This window comes from Anabrus simplex, chromosome 1 (genome assembly GCF_040414725.1).
Source record: "Anabrus simplex isolate iqAnaSimp1 chromosome 1, ASM4041472v1, whole genome shotgun sequence".
NCBI lineage: Eukaryota > Metazoa > Arthropoda > Insecta > Orthoptera > Tettigoniidae > Anabrus > Anabrus simplex.
This window is the reverse complement of record NC_090265.1, coordinates 345,712,032-345,739,872: the sequence shown is the minus strand read 5'-3', so window position 1 is coordinate 345,739,872 and position 27,841 is coordinate 345,712,032. Positions and strand designations below refer to the sequence as shown.

The 27,841-nt window shown below is 37.8% G+C and overlaps 1 protein-coding gene across 1 annotated transcript; it reads left to right on the top strand.

The window, feature by feature from the left end:
- Positions 1–26,171, top strand: CSN5 (COP9 signalosome subunit 5). Its single transcript, XM_067142621.2, has 2 exons — positions 1–227; positions 24,399–26,171. The coding sequence occupies exons 1-2, from the start codon at positions 210–212 to the stop codon at positions 25,383–25,385; spliced, it is 1,005 nt and encodes a 334-aa protein (XP_066998722.1). The 5' UTR covers positions 1–209; the 3' UTR covers positions 25,386–26,171.
- Positions 26,172–27,841: the final 1,670 nt, after the last annotated feature.

Here is a 27,841-nt window from a genome sequence, read left to right as displayed (position 1 = left end):
AATACAGACCCGATTTCCGGTTGTTTCATTGCTCTTGCCAACATTAAATTAAATAGCATACGTTCTAAGAGATTTTTAGTGTCATTCGAAGATTTCTTTCGTGAATGTGTTTACTGTATTTTGGTGATTTCGGTTGTATCAGTTATTGAGTAATAGTGAGTAATAGTGAATGTGGTCGTCGTTGTTGTAGTGCGAATTTTTTAATCGAAATGGATAGTATTCCCCAGGTATGTATTTATGTACTGTACAATTATGTTGTCATCGGTTAAGAATCAGTCTCAACTGGATTAAAACGCAAACTTGCTGTAAAATGAAAGAAATTATATATATATATATATTTATTCTTCCTCAAACACTAGAGGTTACCGAAAGAGACTGAGGATTCCAACCAAATTTCCTGTGACAGTACTCTGAAAACTAAAATGAAAAAGAAAGAATGCATAGGCCTAATTGATTTTATTACAAGAATATACATCTAAAGCTTGAAGATAAAATGCATAGATAACTTTCTTTAAGGTGTTAATCAAGGATATTATCAGTCCGTAACCAAAGCACAATTCGTAAATTAAACTGCTTCAGTTTCATCTTGGACTGTAAAATGTTTTGGTGAGAACTAGGCTAATAATTAAAATGGCTTATGCATTTTCAGGTTGATTTTTTCATACCTCCGTACGATTCGCAAGTATTCTCCGACAAAACGCGAAATTTGCGCAAATTTTGGTCGATGTAGTACCTTATATTTTAGACCGGTTTCACAAGTCTTATGAAATTAGTTTACTTTTAATTGTCATGTTGAGAATTCTTGCATATTTGTGACTATGCTAAGGCACCATGATAAGTCACAAACGTGTTGAAATGTAGAAATAGAGAAGTATTAAATTTGTAACTGAAGAACTGATATGTATAATACAATTAGTGTGGGGGCTACTTGAACAGGAATTGTGTAACTTTTCCATTGCTAAAGTAAGGAGCTTAAAACTGAGATTATGTATGTATTTAGCATAGGCCTGTAATACCACATCATCATCACATTCTAAAGGCCAAGCCTTGTTGCTACAGCCATAGGTTTCTGTCCTGAGCAAGTCTTTTCAGTTTTGATTTTGGATCCCATCCTATAGAAAAGTCACAGAAAGTTCCTTAAAAAATATGTACCGATAGGCCTATATTTAAAAAAAAAGCAGCTCTTGATTGTTCTCTTCCCTCAAGGATATTGCACAGGAATTCGCTATATTGTACGATTTGACCAAGGAACTTCATCTTCCGTCTCTTGATTTCGCTGATGATCTTTTCCAACTTCTTGCAATACTTCATTATCGCTTTTCTTTTCTGTTCACCTAATGCGATTCTTTTCCTCCTCATCCACTTTTCTGCTGCTTCTTTCTTGCCTTTTTGCTTGTGTGTTCAATGTTCAGCTCCATGGCTAAATGGTTAGCGTGTTGGCTTTCGGTCATAGGGGTCCCGGGTTTGATTCCCGGCAGGTTTAGTTTATTCCACTGACATGGTGGCTGGGTGTGCATGTCGTCTTCATCATAATTTCATCCTCATCACGACGCACGAGACACCTACGGGTGTCAATTCAAAAGACCTGCACCTGGTAAGCCGAACTTGTCCTTGGACACTCCCAGCATTAAAAGCAGAGAAGCATGCTCAGGCCTATATGCTTTTTGGTCAACAAATTCTTATTTTGGAGAGCTTTTTAAGCCATTGTTATAGGCCTAATAGAGCGAATCACTGAATTGGAAAAATCTGTAGCATTAGGTTTTTTGAGTAGTGCAACAGTTGTGCTTTGGATGAAGGCAACAGTCTGTGATCAATTCAAAATGGCATTTCTTCATGTCTGTACCTGTTGCCTTTAAGAGCTCTGCCATAATTTTATCTATTCATAGTGTTACTTCTTATCTTGGAGACTGGACAGTGCTGCATTCAATTCAGCCAGTGTGATTGGTGGGCCTAATCTGTCACCTACTTCCTTTAAAACATAGGCCTGTCTAGAGGCTTAGTATCGTGTACTGCAGACTGGTAATGGTAGAGCAAACTGTATGTAACATTCTCTTACTCCAGTGCCAGAAGCTGATACTCCAATACCAGAAGCTGATAACATATACCCAACATTTAACCACTGTAGGAATATTGAAAATAGATCTTATCTTTTAATTTTTATTAGTCGTTGAGGTTGAAAATTGTGTTCCTTTCCATCCTCTGTAGATTTTGAACAATGTTAATCTGTAAACTGGAGATATGTGAGGACAGATCATCAGTGGAAGAAAACAATAGGAAAAGAGAGAAGGGCAAATACAAAAACATAAAAGGACAAGGGCAATCTTTGTATGTTTTCCTGTAGAGTAGATATGATGAGTAACAAGTTCCAAAGAAACGGCAGTAAGGAGTTAAAGAAAAAAAAAAAAAAAAGAGAGACTTGGTGGTTAAATGAGGATGCTGTAATAGTATTGGCAAATAAATGCTTTGGAACAACAGTGTCAAGATTGGAAAAATCACTTGTATTGGTAGAATAATGTAGTCACTGGAGCAAATATACATAAACAGGAGACTTACCAAGAATGGTTCCAAATTTGTTCAAAAAGAAGTGAGAGGAACTTATGTTGACAATCAGACTACAATGAGAATATACTGATGAGCCATTGCATTGTGACCACCTACATTATACAGTGTAAGACAACCTGTAGCCCACTGAACTGTGACAAGTCTACGAGGCATCGATTTAACAATCCTGGGGTACCTTGTACCACAAGCATAATAGCAGGTCTTTAGTTGGTGTTCATTGTACAGCAGTGGTGGTGTTGTACAAACCCGCTTATACAAGTTGAACTACAGATGTTCAGATGCGTTCATATCTGGGCTGTTGAAGGGGCCATGAAATTAAAACCAAATTCACTGTCATGTTCTTTGAACCAGTCTAATAATCTCGGCTGTGTGGCACAGCATTATTCTGCTGGAAGTGGCTGTCATCAACATTGAACACTGTTGTAAACAGATGAACTTAGTTCCCAGCAGGATGTGCAGATACCAGACAGCTGCCAGGGATTGCTGTACCGGCATGAAAAATGCACTCCAGTGTGACTATGTAACCATCACCCAAACTATCACAACCTCTTCCTTGACCTATCTCTGTCAAACACCGTACATAATCTGGGCCATCAACGTGCTGAACCAGAAATCTGGATTCATTGGACCAGGTGATCTATTTCCACTGGAGTGTGGATAATTTTGTGCCCACCTCCTGCTTTGCTGTTGGTGGAGTGTAGTTTCATTATAGTACAATTGGATCTTCGAATCCAGAGTTCCATACACTACAGTATCGTTGAACCAAGTGCTGTGAAATATTGCCCTGGACACTACTGTTGCACCACTGAGTGATTTCTCAAACAGTGGCACTAAGGTCATTCCGAACAACACTCAACAATCTCTCCAGGCCTCTGGCATCAATGAGCCACTGTCAGCACATGGCTGGAAGACTTTTTGTTGTTTGCCCATCTTTGCACTACTTCCAGTACATGCTCACAACAGCAGCAGGAGAGCAGTCAACAAGCCACGCTGTTTCAGAGAGGCTGATATCAAGGTGTCGCGTCATCACAGTTTGACCTCTGTCAAACTCGAGATTTTCACGCTGGAGACACGACTAACTGTGAGCCTTTTTTTGCAAGTTTTTGCAAGTTGCTTTACGCCGCACCGACACAGATAGGTCTTACGGCGATGATGGGACAGGAAAGGGCTGGGAGTGAGAAGAAAGCGGCCGTGGCCTTAATTAAGGTACACCCCCAGCATTTGCCTGGTGTGAAAATGGGAAACCACGGAAAACCATCTTCAGGCTGCCGACAGTGGGGTCCGAATCCACTATCTCCCGAATACTGGATGCTGGCCGCACTTAAGCGACTGCAGCTATCGAGCCTTCAAACGTACCATAGGCCTACATATGACATGCTGCCAGCATGTCAAGTGAATATCTCCATGTTCCAGGCATGATAAATATTCCTGGGCTGGGATGGCCATAATGTAATGGCTCATTGATGTAGAAGGTACATTTTTTTTTACAATTTGCTTCGTTACACATCACCCAGGTAGGTCTTATGGTAACGGTAGGATGGGAAAGGACTTGGGCTGGGAAGAAAGCGACCGTGGCCTTAATTAAGGTACAGTCCCAGCATTTGCCTAGTGTGAAAATGGGAAATCATGGAAAAACCATCTTCAGGGCTGCCAACAGTGGGGTTTGAGCTCACTATCTCCTGAACGGAAGCTGACAGCTACGTGACCCAAACCACATTGCCACTCACATGGTGTATAGGTTCAGAGTTGTTACAGGGGTTAGACAAGGCTGTAATTATTTTATTGGTTTTGTTCATTGTTTGTATGGATCATTTACTGAATAAGATAAAATGGCAGAGGGGGATTCAGTTTGGTGGAAATATAGTAAGCAGTTTGACCTCTGCTGACAACTTAGTCCTTATAGCAGACTGTGCTGAAAGCTTTCAATCTAATATCTTGGAGCTTGAGAAGAAATGCATTGAGTATGATATGAAAATGAGCATTTCTTGGACTGAAGTTATGTTACTTAAAAAGAAAAACCCTATTGCAAATGTTACCAAACCGCAGCTCGCACTCCGCACTCCCTTTTAAGTTTGGCTCATGTTCAAACTCCTGCTTACAATAAAATGTAGCGTACTACTAGATATTAGAATCATTCCATATTGTCCCCTTTTCCGGGGTCGCTCAGTCGGCGGAGCGAGAGTCCCAAAGGGTGGAACGTTCGCAGGGCCAACTTTACTGTTATGAAATTTTTAATTTGCAGGGCTATAGGTGACTGGATAGGTGACACAGCAGGATAAAAAAGTTCAGAACAAAATATAACAATAACATTTATTAAATGAACAACAGTCTGGACATGCAGTTGAGAAAAGAAAGAAAAAACTATTTACACCAATACAACTCAAATTGACAACTTCTGATCTGTAATGTAAACATATGTACACTGCATGCTTATGGGTTCCATTCGTTACAACCCATCTTCATTTAAACACCTTGTCCGAAACCATGCTTCAGGTCAAAATCGTCAATTTACGGAACTGTAACATTGAACCAATCATAATGTTAGCGACAATGTCGTTATGACCAATATTGCTACATTAGATCATTAAATTATACAATATTCCCTTGATGAATAAATTCTTTACCAATTTTACTGCTCCTTTATACAAGCTCTGGGCTAAACCCCATCAATTCACCAATTCACCATGACTCTTTGGAAAATTCTTGCAACATTTCCATTGGTAAATTCTTTCACAAATACTTAGAAAATTCACTTATAAATACTTGGAAAATCTTCGAACATTATCGTAAGAAAATTCTTTTTAACATTTACTTGATAAATTCTTTTACATTTCCATTGGAAAATTCCTTTACCATTTCATTGGAAAATTCTTTGCCAAGTTTCCCCTCCTCCTCAGATTACGTTCGACTGTATTCCTTTTATTAAAACTTTTAAACAATCATTTACTTACTAATTTACTGTGGATAGACAGCAGAGTATCATGTAGTGAAACGCGCAACAAACGGAGGCACAAGACCATAAACCATATGAAAAATCACCAAAAGAAACATCACTGTTGAAACACGTGGATAAACTGTCACACAATTATACAATCTCCCCAAATTAGATTTTATCATAGTATCAAGATTATTATTATTATTATTATTATTATTATTATTATTATTATTATTATTATTATTATTATTATTTATCCCTTCAGAATTAGGTTTAAGACCCTCGCATTAATTGCAATGAATCGCCATGACATGCGATGAATGACTAAAATAGGATGAATAGAAAAAAATAATCACCACCATCAGTTAGGGATACATCGAAGAATGCACTCATATAACCTCATGGAAAAATTGATTAAGTCTCTACTTTACACAATACAAGTTGTTGAGCCAAAATTTGTTATTATTCCGTGAATAATTAACCATATCACCATAAATCACAATACCCTTACAACTAACATGTACCCTAGCGGTCATCATGTTGTCTATTATTATCATTGAAAAATCAATCATCACAATCGTCGCTCACATTTATCTCTCAACAACAACTTTAAATTGTTCCGACTCATTATTATATCCACGATTATTATTCCTAAACACATCATCTCGGTGAGCTGCCTACAGTCCACAGCTAAGGTCAGAATTACTTCACAAGTCATTCACTACCAATGCTTCGATTAAATCATTGTTTTAATATAATCCGATACTTTATTATTATCGTTGTGATTTTTAATGAAGCCATACATTATTATTATTATTATTATTATTATTATTATTATTATTATTATTATTATTATTATTATTATTATTATCCTTCATTCCCCCGTAATCCATTTTTTAAGACCTTAATTACACGTAACCTTATGAAATTCACTAACAACTGGGGTTATCAATCACTGATTCAACACAGCAACATTCCAAGAAATCAACAAAATGAAATCAATGAATCAATAAATCAATGACTACCATCACTACAATTTAAATACTACATCTCTAACTAAATCTACGTTTCATTATATAAGAATACAATCCAACTAGCAATCTACCAAAAGAAAGGAAAATGTGACAAGAGTACTTATTATTCCGATGTAAATCTCTGGCATCTTGAATATAGGTGTAGATGTAGGTTCCTCCTCTGGATTATGGCGGATTGTAGATGAACATACTCATCATGCTGGCTCACATACGTTGGCTTAACACATCAGGATTTCTGTGCAGTCAAATAGTGTAGAATCGCTCCAACGGTGTTTTAGAGTTCCCCAGGATTTCCTTCTTGGTCGGTCCATGATAACTGGCCTTCATTGATGTTGCTGAAACAAAAATTTTATATTAAAATTGGATCCACACACGTTGTAGACTAATAGTTTGCCTTACGATACTTAACTGGCACAATGATGTACAATGTGGTTCAACCCTACACGAAGCTTCAAATTTTGACCTTATTTATCAGTTTACAGCACTTCATTGAGTTGTCATAATCTCGAATAGTCCACTATATTACTGTTGAAAACGATGTTCCTCGGCCAGGTTTATTCTCAAAGCTTCCATTTCAATGATTATCTTCCCTTGTAACACCTAATAGAACATTCCATAAGTTTCTGCGGCAAAACTCGACATAACGTTTTGCAGTGACTGTCCGTGGTTTGGAATCTTTCACCCAGGCAAATGTACTGCAATGAGATATCGTACTAGGCTGATCCGTCTGTACAGAAAATTAAATTAGCACATTCAAATACTATAACGTCGTGCAGTACTATCTCATAGTCAACTAATTTCTTCAACTGCTCTATCAGTGACTATCGTACTCCATCTGTCTCTCAGTCTTACGGAAAACACACTGTTCGTCTTCCTTCCAGAATGATTCTCTGACTATAGAACGGCTTCGCTAATTCTCATTGGTCGACAGCTATTCTGCGACGTGATTCGTTATTCCATATTTGGTGCAGCTTTTCTGGAATCTCACTCCCCTTCGTCTCCGGCACTTGCTATGTGACGTAAACCTTATGACGTATGATGTCCTTGACTGTCCAACACAGTTTCCTCTCACCCGCAGCGGAACGCCCTGGTAACCAGCTGATGCTTGTTCGTGCGTAGAGCCGTGTTACATTACAAGAATTGAACCAACCTCTCTAAATCCAATAAAATACCATTTGGACGGGTACAGTATTGACGTTACATGTAATAAATATCATTTTTGGTCCGTATTGATGATATTAGATTGAAATAATAACATTAAGTTATTTATTAGACCACCTAATCAATACAAAATCGTCTTGGATGATTTACATCACCACTATTAGCTAACAAATTGATGTAAATCATCCAAGACGATTTTGTATTGATTAGATGGTCTAATAAATAACTTAATGTTATTATTTCAATACAGTATTGACGGTTTTCACTTTACAAAGGAAAAATTACGTGTATCCTCCTAATTCAATACATCATATAATTCCATCATTAGATGGAGTAATCAAATTCAAACATGTTTCGACTCATTTGAGCCATCTTCAGTGAAACAAATAGGGGGAGGGGGTTAAAGTAAATTACATAATACAAGCTAAAAATGTGCCTAAAACATGATGAAGGAACAAATGAAAAAACAAATGAGAGACATGATGGAAATAAAAACAGCACAATGTAGGCTACAATATTTACATCATCATATGGAGCAATAAACAATTCGCTTGTCTCAGACTTGGTTTCTCAAACTTTTCGCTCCCACTCCCCTCCTAGCCATTCGATGTGATGGTGTTTCTGCAAAGGCAGATTATCGGCCTGAATTGTTTGACTCGTTGATTTCATTATGTTTTGAATTGTTACAAAACTAAATTTTTTAGACTAAGAGGTCCGCAACCTCGCTATGTGCACTTGTTGTTTGTTTCCATCTATATCATTTGTTTTCATTTCTGTTCTTCTTAGGTTAACACAGTTTTTAGATTAAATTATGTTTTGTTTTAACCCCCTTTTTTTTTTTTTTTCACTGAATTTCGTTGCAGCGAATTTGGGTACGGTAGCATATGTAGGATGCTAAGCAGTTTATAATGTCACCTATTCAATACATTAGAAATTTTAAACATTTGGGAATTTATCAGTATTTCCATATGAGACATGTTTTACCCTTCTTTGAGGGCATCATCAGTCATATACCTCAAGGCATAAATCAGGTAGGGTACCTGATTTGTAATTAAATTGTAAATACTAAGATATAAAATTGACATATTACAGTGGGAAAGTTAAGAGAAAAACAATGTTCAGTGATGATATAGATAACAATATATCAGCTGTCGGCTGTAAATTATCAGTTGTGAAGGATAACAGCGTCAAAATTTTAGGGTATGTCCTACAAAGGATGATTTAACATATTAACATGGGGCAGTTTAAGGGAAAGATAAGTGGCTTGCACTAGTAGGTAAGACCACAGGGTATTTGACATTGTCCAGCAGCATTGTTCCATGTGAAGCATTGACGTTATATTATCAGAAACATTGGTAACTGTTACTAAAATCTCATTAAGAAACAGTGTTCATTGAGAAAACAATGTTCATTAATATGGAGTTTAAAGGGGTTATATTAACTTATTTATATACACAGTAGTCGGCACCACTGCATAAAACCACAGGGTATTTTAGCAGTGTCCAGCAGTGGTGGTCTGAACAATCATTGACGCTGCTCTATTAGAAAATCTTAGGAAATTATAAAGTTTATATATATATATTTTTACATGGAAGCAGTTTGGGGAGAAAGGGTACAAAGTGTCTGGTACCAATGTTCATAACGATAATTACTGCCGTTGGTTGACGATCATAGTTTGACTGGGCAACTACACAGTAAATTAATGTTATTCTATTGAACAGTTGGGGAGAAAGGATACAAAATGTCTGGCACCAATGTGCATCACATTATTTCTGCCATTGGTTGATGATTGCAGTATTAACAAGGCAACTACACAGTAATATGCAGTGTGGTCTGACCTCAGTTCACAATTATTGGAATGCTAGGAAAGATATTCCAATGTTTTTTAAGATTGCCAAATGAGGATCTATTAGGCGATAGTCATACTGGAAGCTGTCTGGTTGAAGTTCCGGGTTCGTGAATATGGCTCCATAAGCAACGGTGAATTTTCTTACGTTTTAAATTATCAAAATTACATGATTTTCCTGATTTAATATTACAAATTATTTTACAAAAATTTCCTAACCTAAAAATTGGAGATCATACAATTGTACAGTTACAATCGAAACCGGTTTTCACTTAATAAATGTTATGTATTATATCATGTGTTGAATGGTGGAACATTCTTCAATTAATTCCTGTTATATAAGGTATGCTGCAGTTCGTAGTCAGAATTCATCCATCCTGATGTCATCATGCCGTCTGTTTGGTAAACATCCATCCATATATTCACTTTTCTATTCTGCAGTTCCGGTTCTTGCTGTAAAGCTTGGTATTGTGTCGTAGAAGGCAATGTTATTTTTAATCGCAGTTCTTCTATATAAAACAGTTGTCTTGTGAGCTCATAAGTTGGTCTAGGAGCAGTTTTTGCCAGGCAGAGAACTTTTTTTAAATACATGGCCTTCACTCGTTCTAGTGTAGCTAGGTTATACTTCGATAGGTGTTCCCAGGTAATGTCTAAGGCGTATGTCATGATGGGGGTCTGTTTGTACGTAGCTTGTTTTCTCTTAGCAGCGTGTAAGTTATTAGGGGCGCTCTGCCATCTTTTGAATATATTTGGAAGCTGGGAAAGGTTAGAGAATTAGAGAGTATTTAGCAAAGTATAGTATTCTTCCATGATCAGAGGGAGTGTGTACTGTCTGGCTTGACAGGTAGTAATCAATCATTGCTGTATGCATTGATATTACTAACGATGAAGATCCCATGGTATACCAGAATTTAATGAAAGTATTAGTCACTTAGCGACCTGTTACGTACAGGATGTATTGCAGGTTAGGGTAAGCCTTCACCTGCAGTTATTGGGGTGATCATTTAATGATTTTATTTTATGATTACTCAAAGTTGGCCGAACTTAGAGACCTATCAATGTCTCATGATTCACTGGCTGGTAATTCCAAAGAGAATAAAAGAGAAATGAAGCAGATCAGTCTAGTAGAATGGACGGACGGATTTACCAAAGATGTTTATACTAAACTCTTTTAATATACAAGGTGAATAAAAAATCCCGCATGTAGAGGTCGGCATGCAGTTCCTCATGGAAAATTCTAAATTCCCATGGAGGAAATTAGATATTTTTCACCAATAGAGCATGTCAAAAATGTCTAAAACATATCAGATGTAAGGTTTTTCAGGCGTTTGCTCTATTAACCAGCGTTTCGTCTTAGGTCTGACACTAGACTCATCAGAGTGGGATGTGTTAGACCCTACCCACTGATGCTGGGGTGTATGCAGGTGAACTTATAAGAGGCACAGTCTGATTAACTGCATACGGGAGATAAATCTCCACAATGGAATTATTGCCCGCCTAGCAATTCCGAATGGAGAATTCTAAATTCCCATGGAGGGAATTAGATATTTTTCACCAATAGAGCATGTCAAAAATGTCAAAAACATATCAGATGTAATTTTTTTTTTTAGACGTTTGCTCTATTAACCAGCGTTTCATCGTAGGTCTGACACTAGACTCATGAGACTGGGATGTGTCAGACCCTACCCACTGATGCTGGGGTGTATGCAGGTGAACTTATCAGAAGCCCTTATAAGAGGCACTGTCTGGTAACTGCATACGGGAGATAAATCTCCACAATGGAATTATTGCTCACCTAGCAATTCTGAATGGAAAATTCTAAATTCCCATGGAGGGAATTAGATATTTTTCACCAGTAGAGCATGTCAAAAATGTCAAAAACATATCTGCCGTTTGCAGTTATTAGACTGTGCCTCTTATAAGGGCTTCTGATAAGTTCACCTGCATACACCCCAGCGTCAGTGGGTGGGGTCTGACACATCCCACTCTGATGAGTCTAGTGTCAGACCTAAGACGAAACGCTGGTTAATAGAGCAAACGCCTGAAAAACCTTATATCTGATATGTTTTTGACATTTTTGACATGCTCTATTGGTGAAAAATATCTAATTCCCTCCATAGGAATTTAGAATTTTCCATTCGGAATTGCTAGGCGGGCAATAATTCCATTGTGGAGATTTACCTCCCGTATGCAGTTATCAGACTGCGCCTCTTATAAGGGCTTCTGATAAGTTCACCTGCATACACCCCAGCGTCAGTGGGTAGGGTCTGACACATCCCACTCTGATGAGTCTAGTGTCAGACCTAAGACAAAACGCTGGTTAATAGAGCAAACGCCTGAAAAACCTTACATGTGACATGCGGTTCCTCGTCAAAATTCACGACAAAAGTTCATCTTGCAAAACCTAATAGAAATGCGAGTTAAGAAACAAGGCTCTGGCAACGCTGTAACGGCGTGCAGCATGGCCAAGCACAGGTCGCATGAATTCGGCACTCTGCCGGAGCTGTCTGATTAGCTCAATGAGACGAGGTAATGCCATAAATGCCAGTTGTGCGGACGCGCCGATGTTCGAGTTATTTTGCGCCAATTTTTTTTTTTTTTTTTCAGTTAATTTATCAAATGGTATCCAATCTACACCTCCACTATGCTCTGTCTTTACACTTACCTTTATTTAAACATTCAAACATTACATGAACTTTCCTACAGATGTGAACGACCGCTTTGTTTTGTCCATGGCACAAATAAAGCCAATACGTAGAACATAATAGTGGATACATCATCTCTATCCAATGTGGTACAAGGAAACACAATACAGTACAGTAGGTAGGCTACACTGGATTGCACATTATGCTATGCACAATAATTCCATAGTGTACGTGTGACGTCCAGTCTTATCTTCACAGAGCCGGTATATACACTTACGAGCAACGTTCACTTCACAGCAGATGTTTAAAGCGACACCCTTGCATTTGCAAACACCCACTCATTGGAGCATACTTTGCCAGACCCTATGCAACAGACCTGTATCCACCATTGCTGATGCAGCATGCATGCGAGCTATTAGGTCTTGTACATCCATGGGTGGAGTACTATAAACATGTTCCTTTAAGTGTCCCCACAAATAAAAATCTAGTGGATTAAGGTCTGGTGAACGTGGAGGCCAGAACATTGGACCTCCGTGACCAATCCATTTCCCTGGAAACGCTTCATTTAACCCAGTGGTTCCCAACCTTTTGTGGCCCATCTCCCCTTTCTGGAGGTTGACTAACACCTATCGCCCCCATTTCATTTTCATTGCTTATGCCTAATTTTAATTTGAAGTAAAGTGTAAATAATAAAGCAGTTTTACAATTTTAAACAATTTGACTACCATAAATAAAAACAACCAAAGCAGTTTTATCCGATCACTCTTAAATAAAATAGAAAAAATTAAAATATGCATTTTTTACAGAATTTTTAAGAACAAAGAAGTAAAAGAATTAACTAATATAATTGACGTGCAATTAAAAAACAGGGGTACATGTTTTCATTTTTAAATTGGAATGTGGAAAAATGAGAAAGTTGGCAGTTAAATTTGAAAAAGTAAATGAAAGTTTGAAAACTTTGTTATTGTTTTATTTTACCTTTTCAGTGGCTGCCTTGTACTAGGTGGATTTCAGTTCAAGCTTGAATATTCGGCTTTATGTTCGTCAAGTTCAGGCACAAGTCTCCTTTGAGGCAAATTTCCGACATTTCTTAGTTTTGTGAGGAGCTGGACAACAGAACTAAATCCTTTTTCAACTAAGAATGTTGACGGGAACGAGATGAGAAGTGGTTCAGTTTTTCCCCACATGTGGATAAGTGTCCATAAGCTTCACCCAGGCTAACTCGTAACGACTCTGCTTGAAAATGATTTTCATCTCACAGTCATACTTCATATCCAGAAATTTCGTCTGAAAAGAATTACTGTATCAAGCTTATCCAAAGCTTCAAACGAGAATGGATCTAGAATCCAATCCGGAATTTGTATCTTGGTCAAATCTTCAAATCTTGATTCCATGTCAGTTTTTAACTGGTCAAGGTGATCAGTAAGGCCGCGTGCACACCGAGCGCGCTTCGCATAGTATGTCGCGTGTAGCGTGAAATGCTATGCATAGCGCAAGGCGTGCTTGCTGTTCACACCGAAAACTCTACGCCGTGCTCTCAGCTTAGTTTGGCGCGAGGCATTTTAGGGTGGTCACAAACTAATGCCATTATCGACGTACACTAGAAACAGGTTACTGATGGATAACAGTTACCTAATATTGAAAATTAGAAAGAAGAATCGAATGTGGGTTCATGAATTTAATGAAGTCGTCGCCGCAAGACCTATCTCTGTCGGTGCGACGTTAAGCCAATTGAAAAAAAAATGAAGAACGAATTACTTTCGGAGAATTCCATCGTTTGTACAGAGATGCAAGACTTTATCGCGATAAATTTTATGATTACTTAAGAACGACAAAAAATACCTTTGACCTTCCAAACCCTGCAACTGAAATGTGGCGACAAGTAGCAGAGAAGTATTGGGAGAAATTCAATTTTCCGAATTGTCTAGGAGCACCGTTCAGCGAACACATGGAAATTAAATTTCCGGCTATATTATATTATATTATATTATATTATATTATATTATATTATATTATATTATATTATATTATATTATAATTATGAATTATAATTATAAATAGTATTTTGCAGTATTGTTACAATTAGCATACACAATTAATCATCGTAACAAAAGTGGAGTAAATGTGTGACAAATATAATTAATAAACAGCAATGTTTACTTCCAAGCCGACTACTAGCCTGCAGAGTGATATTCTTAATGTTACCACCCTCCATTGGCAAAATTACAAACCGATATTAGAGAGTCTGGGAGATTCTATGCACTTTGTCACAAAGTGTCCGGCTACATGGCTAAATGGTTACCGTACTGGCCTTTGGCCACAGGAGTCACGGGTTCGATTACTGCAGAGTCGGGAATATTGTAATCATAATTAGCAAATTCCATTGGCACGGGGGCTGGGTGTATGTGTGTATTCATAATCATTTCATCCTCATCACGACGCAGGTCACCTACGGGAATCAATTCAAAAGACCTGCACCTGGCAAGCCGAACTTCTCTTCGGACACTTCCGACACTAAAATTCATACGCAATTTCAGCCTGTCACAATGTTAAGCCCAGTAAAGTGTGACAGTAGAAGTAATATTACTGTATATGTTTACTGTAGGAATGCGATGAAACTGTTGTAGATACTTAAGTCCACTTATTTTGCAAAACAGTTACATTTTTACAGTTTTTGTGTCTTGGGTTCCATATTTCTTCTCTTTGAAACACTGCATGAATAATTTATTCTTCCATAGCATCAGAACCAGCTAGGTAACGCTAAGCAATTAACCAACAGTGCGCGTTGTCTGGCGCTTCGCTTAGCTGTAAGGTAGGCGTTCAGCGCATCGGAGCGCGGACGGTGTGAACACCTGGCTTAGGAACAAAGCACTGGTTTATGCTTAGCGTGACGCTTAGCGTTGAGCAACACGCGACACACTATGCGAAGCGCGCTCGGTGTGCACGAAGCCTAAAAATTAGGATTTTGTCTTCTGGGAGTTCAGGGATCTCATTATCTGACACTGAACACCTTCTAAGGGTCGGAAACTGAATCAGCTCTTTACGGCCAATATTTACCTTGTGAATTTCAAACTTGGCGATGAATGATGACATAATTCCTTTGGCCTTGATGAGGTTCATCTTGTTTCCTTGAAGCTTCATACTGACTTTGTTCATTTTTTCAAAAAATATCTGTAAAGTTTGCAAGTTCCAACTTGAGTTGCTTCAAATTCTCACTTAAAATGGTATCAGACGTGTCAAGCAACTCAGTAACCGTGTCAAATAATTCGAAGAAACTGCGCAAACAGTTTCCTTTGGAAAGCCAACTCACAGACGTATGTAGAAGTAAGCGTGCGAATTCCTCGTCATTTTCATGGCAAAGTTGTCAGAACAGACGGTCACTGAAAGTCAAGGACCATCACGGGTTATCAACACGGGGGAAGATTCGGCACTATGCTTCGGATTTCAGTAAAAAGAGGCACCATGACTTATGATCTCGAGATTAAAATCCATGCAAAACAATTAGCTACAGATAACAACTCTCATCTTATTGTGCCGGTTGGTACTTATGGCAGGGTCCAACTTGATTTCACTTTTTTAACCAAAGGAAAGTATGCTCTTAGCTCTCATCCTCACCCGCATTTGAATCCGGAATATTGAGCAGGCCAGTCTAATTATTATTGCCGATGATATCAATGGACATTTCCATGATAATATATCATAAATATGAAGACAGATCATATTTTTAAATGTGCCCTTCTCCTGCTAAAATACCTAAAAATGGAGACCAATTGTCCAGAGATCGACTGATAAAAGCCTGAGAGAAAGGGAAATGAGAAGCATGTCTTATGATATCTGAACCAAATAAATTACAGCTGAGCCACCTTGGAATAATATGAACAATATTTAATATTATGCTAATGCTCTCATGATTCCTGTACAGCACCTAGCGCAGGGTGAGAGGGTTTAACCTTTTCACGAGTGCGCACGGCATATGGCGTGCAATAATGCCGGCTGCATCCGAGTACGTCTTTGACCGGTAAACAACTTCTGGGGAGTAAGAAATTTTTTCTTAAAAATTACAGTAAACTTATTTATTACAACTTTGAGAGACTTCGAGGCACGTGAAAAGACATTTTGGATCGAGAAAACATTGTCAATATTTATAGCTACGAAGAACACGAACAACTATCCACATCAGCGGCAATCATAACACTGCTGTAACCTGTAGGCTAACTGCGCACCAAACTCTTACACTATAGGGAGTATACTCATTTCCGTTAGAGACCACCGTCATACAGAACTATGATTTGTACAGCGACACTATTTGAATAACTGAAAAAGTTCCAAAAAACACACCAGATGTCATATTACGTCAGGAAGCAATTAAGTTCGTAGTACAAGCTCAAAATGACTAATCCCGTGCTCCCTCATGTGGGACCAAACTGCAAATGCCGTGCGCACTCTATTGACTGTCCTTAGCTGCACTTGTCAACAGGTTAATTGTGTTGGTAGTAATATCAGCTGGAACACATGGCAACATGGTGCTCCTGCATCTTTGCTCGGTGCCACTTGCTGCGAGCTGTCAGAACATGCACGTTGTTTTAATGGGACTGTAAAATACCATTTCTGTATATTTTGAAATTCAACTTACAAGGGGTCTGCATGTGGCAGGTTATGAATAGTGATTATCATAGCAAAATAAATGCTGCTTTAGTAGAATTTGTTACCTGCTCTTCAAGGCCAAAAGGCTTGAAGCAAACAAGGACTCTGTGTTAAAATAAAATCATTATTATGTAAAGAATTCCACATGGAAGAATGCTTGTAAGCATCACCAGCATGATTGTGTTAAGGGACCGAAAATAATTAGTGGTGGTGATTATTGTTTTTCTTTTCTTTTTTGGCGATTAGGGCCTATTGTTTAAAGAGGAAGTATGACTAGGCAACAATCTTTTATTAACACTAATCAGAGAAAACAATTTGAAGGAGTCTGACACTTTCAAAAATGAAAATATTGGCCAAAGAAAGACAAGGGCCATGAAGGACGTGAAAATGAAAGTCTCTCTAGGCCTCACAACGTAATACTGTCAGGATTGGAAAAGAACATGAGTTGACCAAGGGAGGTCAGATAGAATAGATGAAAGTGGGGAGCCCGACACAAGCAAGTGGAAGCAGTGTCAGGACTCAGCCACAGGCCCTGTGGTCGCCAAACCACTTTCCCAAGTTAAGAGCTCTTGGGGCCCCTTTTAGCAATCTCTTACGACAGGCAGGCGTAACCGTGGATGTTATTCTACCGCTCCCATCCACAGTGGGTCCGAAGTTAAAACCCAACCAAGTTTGGGAGAAAATAGCCAAATGGATGGATGCTACCACAAAAGACCATATGGAAATGGAGTTGCCTCATGACACTTTTGCTGAACATGTAGCAGAGAAGTTGCTGTCAATGAATCGTACTGTGGTTCCAGTATATGAGAAATTGATTGGTGATATGCTTTTCCTTGTGACAATTGGCAGCCTGAATGCTACTTCAAGGGTGGTAACCGACTCTGCCAATAAGGTCTCCTATACCATTACGACGGCTTTCTTGGATGCCTCAAACTACCAAACATTACATTGATTATTGTTTTTGTATTTTGTTCTTTGTAGTTTTGTGATGGATTAAACTAGTTGTTACGAAGCAAATTAAAAATTTGAACAGTTCAACTAAACTTCATATGTTCTTGTAAGCAGAACAGAATAGCTCTGCATGTTCAGCAATTGAAAGTATGTTGACTCATCCTATCCTCTGGCTCCAATGACAACTGATGCATCAAGTTCACAAGTTATTAAATCGATTGAACAACTGTTGCTTTGCCCACACTCTTTTCTTCTTTTTCCTTGTCTTCATTCAGAGGCTTTAGGCGGTAATGATTTTATGTTCTTCTATTCCTTTACATTAAGCAGAATAGTTAATAACTAAATGCACAACAACGAAAAGGCCTACAGGCTACCTCTTGTTGATTAGGTAATTGGCATTTGTGGTGTGGCAGGGAATAGCCTCTACTTTTGGATATTATCCGAATGGAAGTGCTCCATTTAGTGAATGGTGGCCTTAACCATGGATTTGTACGCTTTCCCCTTGAGATGGTCGGGTAGTTTGTTGTTGCAGAGAACTTGGCGACTTGCTGCCATTTCAACTGCACTGATTTCATTCGTGCTTGAGCGATTGTGAAGAAGCGCTTTGCCATCCAAGCTGATGTAGGAACTGAGATATTTCAGGCAGGAGGTTTTAAAGAGATCTTTACCGTTAACCTTTCAAGCGGTACATTTCTTTTGAGTAGCTACTAATACAGTGGCACATTTTCCAAAAGGTACTGGGAAGTAACACATAGTGAGATACTCTTGTGTCGTATAGTATTTTTATCAGGTTCAAAAAGTACAGAATATGTATCAAGCTGTCAAAAATGATCATGGTACAGAGGGCGAGGCATCTGGCTTGCTGAGGAAAGCAACGGGAACTTACGGTGGGATACTTTTAATTGGTCAGGTATTTTCATGAGGTTTAAAAACACAAAGTCTCGCTATCAAGCTATTAAAATAATTATAGGGCTAGGAAAGAGAATCTGGCTCAGTGAGGAAAGCAACAGGAAACCTACAATAATATACTCTTATGTAATCAAATATTTTATCAAATTTTAAAAATACACACTCATTATCAACTTACAAAAATTATTACAGTTCCAAGGAAGTCTCCATATTAAAGTTCAGTCAGGGCATTACATTACTAACTCTTTTTCAAATAACTTATTTACTTAGAGGATAAAAGAAATTGTCTTAGGTATTACCATCACAACACTTTTTCTCTACTGTACAATACTTTATTTGTATTTGTCAATCTTGAAGCATTGCTTCCACTTCCGTAAAAGTAGTCCTCAGAAGTCCACAACTTTGTGGTAGCTCTGGAAGCAAGGTGCAGCGCACAGGACTACTCTGCAATCTTCACACTCATACCTAGATTCCCATCTCTGTCCCATTCAGTAACACACAACAATCATAGGTTATAAACTTCATGGTTCTGATCCGTATTGAATTGTAAGTACAATTAATTATTAAATGAATGTAGTATACCGCCCTTCTACCTCCTTGAAAAAAAGATAAGAAAAACAACTCCCCTCTTTCTATCTTTACCTTCAACGAACAAATCTACCAAGTCACCAACATCTTTAAAAAGCACGATGTAAAAGTAGCTTTCAAAACAAACAATAGGAATGCACAAATCTTACATAATGCCACATCCATAAACAAGTTCAATAGTTATTCAAAATCAGGAGTAACAGGATCACTTGCAACAGTTGTAATTCTTCTTACGTCAGACAGACCGGGAGAAATTTTAAGATAAGGTACTCAGAACACGTCAATGCCCTGAAATACAATAAATTTTAAGCTGTAGGACAGCATATGCATGACTGTAAGCACAAATTCACAGACATAAAACAAGATATGGAAATTCTCAAAATCATCAATAAAGTACCCCTCCTTACCATTACCGAAAGCTGCTTCATACATTTAGATCAATATTTAGATCAATATTTCAACCCTTAATGAAATTTCAGAAAAACCAAATATCCTTTTTGACCTAATTTCCATTTTCAGCAATGTCAAACCAACAAGTCATAATTCAGTTTTTCATAATATTCACAGCACCTTTCCTCAACAGCCATCCTTTTTCCCACATCCTCCGGCCCCACCTTAATCCCCCCCTCTCTTTCAGGACCTTCCCCTCCCCTCTCCTTCCTTTTCATTTGAATCTCACAACAGTTAGTCTGAAGCACACTCAAGAGTAGACCACACATCTCATGCTGTATTGAGAGGTAAGTCTCATATAACCTATGCCATCTAACACATTCTCTCATTCAATTCATTAATTTAATTTTATCTAATTTATCAGGTTAACTTCATGGGCACCGCAATGAATTGCAAAAATTTTATACCAGACACAATGTATCTGTGTTAACCACATCTTCATGTGCTGTCCTGACAATGTCCAACAACATTTCAGCAAGATTTAACAATCATCATGAGAGCATCTCATTTATTACTTTGATTGAGGATGAAACAACATCTACCAGTTCCCCGTCAGCTAGTGGTTATTTACAGCGGTGTCCAATGGATTACATATAGCTAACACCACACAAATAGATTTGATGACAAACTACAGGATCAACATTTACCACTTCCCATTTACTATTGAAATATTAATGAGCAGCAGTATTAGAACTAACAGTTCTGTGTATATAAATTAATACTTGAAATTATTCTCAATGATGAACATACTCAAGATGTTAGAACCTAGTTCATTTTCAAATTTATTCATAATTCCATCCCAGTTTTTAATGTCACTTTGTATATATTTGTTTTCATTTGTTTTATGTCAATTGTGTGCATGTACATTTGTTTAGTTATTAGGTGTTTTACATTAAGGCTGAAGATGGCCAGCCCCGGCCGAAACTAGTCCCTAATTAATATAATTTAGAATATTGCATATTATAGTATTGAAAGGTGGACCATTACTACATTAATTGAACACACAACAAACCGCCGAATAGGGTTTTCCTTGCGGATCCTACGACGGAATAAGTCGTCATACCATCGCCGAAAGACATTTTCAATGTGATGACGGAATATTCCGTCATGGCCACTTAGGAAGCTACGACGATTTATTCCATCATTACTGCTTGAAATGTTGAGCTGCAGACCATTTTCACTCAAGCAATCATTCCAGCACTGTATCCTTTCTTCTAAGCTCTGATAGTACTTATGAACTTTGAGCAAATAATAATATTATAATATAAAAGGCTTATATGCTACCTCTTGTTGATGAGGAGGCGATTGGCAAGTTGTTGTTTTTGTTGTTGTTGTTGTTGTTGTTATTATTATTATTATTATTATTATTATTTCATCTTGCCTCCTTTTCACAGATCTGGCAATATATCACCTGGCTATTCAAGGTAAAACATTTATCGCTGCAGTCTTGTGCTAACTACGCTTTTATTAAAAATGTTACAAATTTTTTCCTTGGGCATCATGGTGATAACTGCTGTAAGAGCTATGAACCAGCTGCATGGTGTTTCATGTCCGCAGAGCTGCAACCAAGCTATTTTTATCCATTTCCAAAGAGCGTTATAGCTCCAAAATTCTTGTATTTGAATAGAAAGCTAATGTGAAACTACCTCCTTCCCAAAAACCATATTTTCAAATATACCTTCTGGGAAGCAAACAGTAGGACAGTCCAGTACCTGAAGTTTAATACAAAGGCATTCCATTGTGCCATACTTTATAACTGACACAAGCTGTGAATTCCTTACCATATTTTCATAAACTTCTTCCTCACTTTGAGAAATTTGCTAAATTGTAAATTTGTATGAAAAATGGCAAAGTAGACGGTTATCTATACTAATATTATATAGAGGAAAAATTTGTATATTTGTTTGTAACGGATAGACTCAAAAACCACTGAACCGATTTTAAAAATTACTTCCTCCTATAGAAAGCTACATTGCCAGTGAGTAACATGGGCTGTATTTTATTTTCAAAACAATTTGGGGGGCGGGGCGCCGGGGGGAGATATAAAAATAATAGCCTAATATAGGCGAAATCAAATTTGTCGTACAAGGACGAGACAAAGTCATTTTAAGCCCCTTGACGCAAAGAACAAAACTCGGTAAGCCCTACGGGCCCAAAAACCATGATTTAAGGCCCTAAAACCAACCGTTATGGAGATATTGGCACCACTCTATCCCTCCTCTAGGAATCGGGATAAAGAAATGAACTGCTGTAACCATAGCAATGTCAGCTCCAAGATTCTTACAGCAGCGAGATTATCTACAATATATCACAAAAACCTATCATGTTACAGACATGAAAATTGGTATTTGGAATCTCCTTTAAAAATAAAACCTCAAATGTTTGTTTTCAGAAAATCCACAAAAGTGGTGAGGGGGAGCTGAAAAGAAGTGAAGAGGAGTTGAATTCTTTATATGAGGATACATATATCTCAGAAACTGAAGATGTTACATAGCCTATGTTAAAACTGGTACTTGGAATCTCCTTTAAAAATAAATGAACACACTTTTTTTGGAAAATCCACTTGAGGGGGTGAAATAATTTAAAAAGCAGGTGAATTTTTAAGATATCTTCTACCGCTTTTCTCACACCTGTGGGGTCATGGGTACGAACTGCGTCACGCATGTGGATTTGACCCTGGTTTTTTTTTACAAGTTGTTTTACTTTGCAGACACAGATAGGTCTTATGGTGACGATGGGATAGGGAAGGAAGCGCCCGTGGCGTTAATTAAGGTACAGCCCCAGCATTTGCCTGGTGTGAAAATGGGAAGCCACAGAAAACCATCTTCAGGGCTGCCGACAGTGGGGTTTGAACCCACTATCTCCCGAATGCTCAATATTGGCCGTACTTAAGCGACTGCAGCTATCGAGCTCGGTGAGACCCTGTTTTACGACTGGATACCCTTCCTGACGCCAACCCCGTGTGTAGGGATGTAATTGCTGTTGCGTGTTTCGTGTTGTGGTTGGTAATATGGTGTGTTGAGTGAATATGAAGAGGAGAGTGTTGGGACAAACACAAACAACCTGTCCCCGAGCCAGATGTATTAATTACACGCGATTAAAATCCCCGACCCAGCCCGGAATCGAACCCGGAACCCCTGAACCGAAGGCCTCAACGCTGACCATTCAGTCAAGGAGTGAGGCAGTTTTTAAAATGAGTATATCTACAGTATATCTCATAAACATAACATGTTACAGACATTAAAATTGGTATTTGTAGTCTCCTTTAAAAATAAAGCAACACATACTTATTTTTTGGAAAATCAACTTAAGCTGGAGATGGAAGATAAGTGAAGAAGGAGTAGAATTTTCTTTATGAGGTTACTTATATCTCAACAACTAAGAATTTACAGGCATGAAAATTGGTATTTGGAATCTCGTTTAGATATAAAGAAACCCTTTCTTTTTTTCGACTTAAAAGATTGTTTCTCACATGTAGAGTTCCATGTTGCATGATCCAGATTTAGCTCTGCTAGTAGCTTGATCATCTTAGCCTCAAAAGGCAATGCCACAATCGTGGTTTACAAAGAGGTTCTGGGATAAATGAAATGCAATTTTTCGGTGAGTTTTTATACTTAGAGATTTCAGATAATGTCTTAGTGCAGTACCGAGGAACAATATTAATGTTCATCAACTTATGAAATCCTCGCGAGTGAAGCCGTGGGTAACAGCTAGTATGCTAGATGAAATGAATATACACCTTTTTCTCCAAAACTCTTAAAATGGCTGGGCTGATTAGCTCAGATGATAGAGCACTGGCCCTCTGAATACAAGTTGGCTGATTCGATCCTGGCTTAGTCTGGTGGTATTTGAAGGTGCGCAGGTATGCCAGCCTCTTGTTGGTAGATTTACCAACGCGTAAAAGAACTCCTGCGGGACACAGATCATTGACCTCGGCGTCTGTGAAAACCGTAAAAGTTGTTGATGGGACGTAAAACCAATAACATTATTATTATTATTATTAATATTATTATTATTATTATTATTATTATTATTATTATTATTAAACTTGCAAAATATGCTGTAAAATGAAATTGTTTTATTTTGATTATATTTTTGAAATGCAAAGAAACATAAATATTTCTTAAATATGACACTTTAAATAAAAACATGCATTTATATGCAAATCCTCGTCTAGTCATTGTGTATAGAAATGTCAGAATAACTTTTTTTTACCAGAGCTTTGAAAATATTTATATTAGTACTGGTATTATGTACTACTGAAATTAGAGTATTAAGCCAAATAATTGGAAATAACATTTTCTAAATATATTGCACTACTGTATTTTGATCCATTCAACAAATACCATTATTTTTAATGATAAGTTTTGTTTTGATCGTGTAGTTGCAGATGAAATGTACTAACAGAACCAGTTTGCTAGTGGAATGCATGTCTAGGTTTTGTTTATGATATATCATCACTAGGCCTATGTCTCCTTATCCACATTCTGCTAGATTGAGTCTACTATTGCTTCTCTTCATTTTACTCTCTTTCTTCTGTTCATTGTCCATCACCATGTTCCAGTCCAGATTGTGTTGTCTTATGCTATTGTAATTATTATAAATGCTTAAAACTTTCATGACAGTGGAATGAAATTAACTGAAGTTCTGATGATTTTTCATTTTTATTACAGAAAACGTGGGAATTGGAGAACAACATAACAACCATTAGTAGCATTGATGAGATTTATCGCTATGACAAGAAACAGCAGCAAGACATATTGGCTGCTAAGCCCTGGGACAAGGACCCCCATTTCTTCAAGGACATCAAGATTTCTGCTCTTGCTCTTCTCAAGATGGTGATGCATGCCAGGTCAGGGGGCACACTAGAAGTGATGGGATTGCTGTTAGGTAAGGTTGATGCCAACACAATGATTGTCATGGATTCTTTTGCTCTGCCTGTTGAAGGAACAGAAACCAGAGTTAATGCCCAAGCTCAAGCATATGAGTACATGGCAGCTTATATTGAGGCAGCCAAACAAGTAGGACGGCTAGAGAATGCTATTGGTTGGTATCACAGTCATCCTGGCTATGGATGTTGGTTATCAGGAATTGATGTTTCTACTCAAATGCTGAACCAGAATTACCAGGAGCCATTTGTTGCCATTGTTGTAGATCCTGTGAGAACTATATCTGCTGGAAAAGTTTGTCTGGGAGCCTTCAGGACCTATCCTAAAGGATATAAACCTGCTAATGAAGAGCCTTCAGAATATCAAACAATTCCTCTGAACAAAATTGAAGATTTTGGTGTCCATTGTAAGCAATACTATGCACTTGAAGTGTCTTATTTTAAATCGGCCCTTGATCGCCAGCTTCTGGATTCACTGTGGAACAAGTATTGGGTGAATACACTAAGCTCCTCCAATCTACTAACTAATGCAGATTATACAACTGGACAAATATTTGATTTATCTGAGAAATTGGAACAGTCGGAGGCTTCTTTACGATGTGGTGGTTTTATGCTGGGTGGCGCTGATCCTATTGAGAAGAGGACAGAAGAGAAACTGCATAAAGCCACAAAGGATAGCTGCAAGACCACGATTGAGATTATACATGGACTTATGGCACAGATGATAAAGGACCGCCTTTTTAATCAGATCCGACCCAAGGGTGATACGTAAAGGATGAGAAAAGCAGCCAGACTTTTCCCTAGATAGGCCTGTTGAGGAAACCTATCTTTGTATTTGTTTTTATGGAAAACTAAGTTAAATTTTGAATTATATTTCTTTTGTTCATAGTTAATTTATTCTAGTTATTATATTTTTAATCTTTCTCCATGTATTATATTTCTAAAAGGCCAAATCAGTGTAATTTAAAATTGTCAGAGTAACAAAATCGTACCTTTTGTAATGAGCTTCTTTCTGTTAATGAAATGAATTTAAGAAAACTTCACAGCACATTTCTAATTTCCTTGCAACTGTTATTCTTACATGTTGGAATTAATATTTTTGGACAGGTTTGAATATAGTGGTTTGGATTGCTGTAATGTGCTCAGACTTGTTACTCCAGTTTGTGTGATTAATTTTTTAATCCTATTATTCTCTTGTTAGTCTTGAAGACTAGAGCAACGACCTGCCAAGAGGACTCTTGAACAGTGTAAGATTTTGAAAGGAAACGCTACTAGTCTCTTTTTATTCCTACGGAAATCAGTTGTCTTGTGTAATAAATGAGCCTAGAGTGCTTAGTGGTGAAGAAGTCGAACTGCAAAATCATGTTAGATGCTTCTTGTTCTATTTCACATTCTACCCTGTTCATTTTTATGAATTGCATTGTGAAGTTTATATAATCCTTTGTCAGTGACTGCGATTACATAGTAGAGCAAGATGTTCTCTTCGCTTTCAATTGAATTTTTATATATAAATGCAGCAATAATAATGTGACATTAAATAAACACGAAAGCCCTTTGATTTTTTCTTGCTTCCTTCATTTCCTTTAATTTGACTTTGCCTCATTTGTTTATCTCTTTTCTATTGAAGTTGCTATAGAATATTGTTACAGTATACTTTTTAAAATTAATTATTCTATACTTGAAAGAAAGAAATGAGTTTAGTAACACTGGCCTGTGATGATTCTGCTCATCTTGGTGAAAATGACTGATTTATATGAAAAAACGGTGTGCTGATTTTGGATATAAACAGTTTTATCCTAGCACATATAGAAATTACATGAGATTTACTGGATTCTATGTATAGCTCATCATTATTGTCATAACAGAGATTTAATTATATCAAAACTTAAATTGTGTTGGTACATACAAGTGATACTTCATGCATGTACATGTTTCTGCAAAACAAACCACCCTTCATCTTTTTGCACTCCCCTGAATTGCTTATCTTTAAATTGCCATGTGTTTAAAGTTTCAAACATGTCTGCATGACCAGGAAATGAGGAATAAATCTGCCAATGGTGACTCAGAAGAAGACTGCAAGTTCTCTGTGATAAGATAAACCCAGCCCTTAAAAGAAAGTATGTTTTAACATAATACAGTTGCATTAGAAATGAGTCTGTGCAGTGACTTGGGATGGTATAGATGTTGATTCCCATAGGGAATCTGAAATATTTGTCCTGAATGAGTAAATTTATAATACCAATATAAATGGTCCGTTATTGGACATTATAAATTTTCCAGCTAACTCATTCCTGGTTTCCAGCGTCTCGCCCTCGTGTGCTAGGTTGGGCCCATCACTTGGTACCTAGCACACCGACCAAGACGCTGGCTAGTGCATACCGTGGAGGCCACTGCGTAGGCTATTTGGAGCCACTGGCAGTGCCAATGCACGATGAGAGACTTTGTCTCTTTAGCAAAAATTGATGCCTGCTTGGCTATTAGATGATATAGATGTTGATTCCCATAGGGAATCTGAAATATATGTCTCGAATGAGTAAATCTATAATACCAATATAAATGGTCCGTTATTGGATATTATAAATTTTCCAGCTAACTCATTCCTGGTTGCCAGCGTTTCACCCTCGTGTGCTAGGTTGGGCTAGGGAATCAACATGTATATCATCTAATAGCCAAGCAGGCATCAATTTTTGCTGAAGAGACAAATTCTCTCATAGTACATTGGCACTGCCAGTGGCTCCAAATAGCCTACACAGTGGCCTCCACGGTTTGCACTAGCCAGCGTCTTGGTAGGTGTGTTAGGTACCAACTGATGAGCCCAACCGAGCACACGAGGGCGAAATGCTGGCAACCAGGAATGAGTTAGCTGGAAAATTCATAATGTCCAATAACGGACCATTTATATTGGTATTAGTGACCTGGGATGACGGGGACACTGCATATGTTGGCAGCGTTCCAGCCAAACGGAGAAGGATACAATGCTATTAAAGTGAAGTTCAGGGAGGTGGTCAGTAGACTGCAAGACTTACGATGCTTGTGAATGTTTTTAGTGCAGTAGGTTTTGCGGGAAGGTGACAAATACACGGATGCAGTGAAAAGAAGATTTCGTGAACAGTTTCTTGACTCAGTTTTGCCATATCATGATACTGTACGAGATTTAGTAACTAAATGTTATAGATGCAGTGCCATATTCGATTCGCGAGGAATATAATTTGCAGATCCATTTAAAAG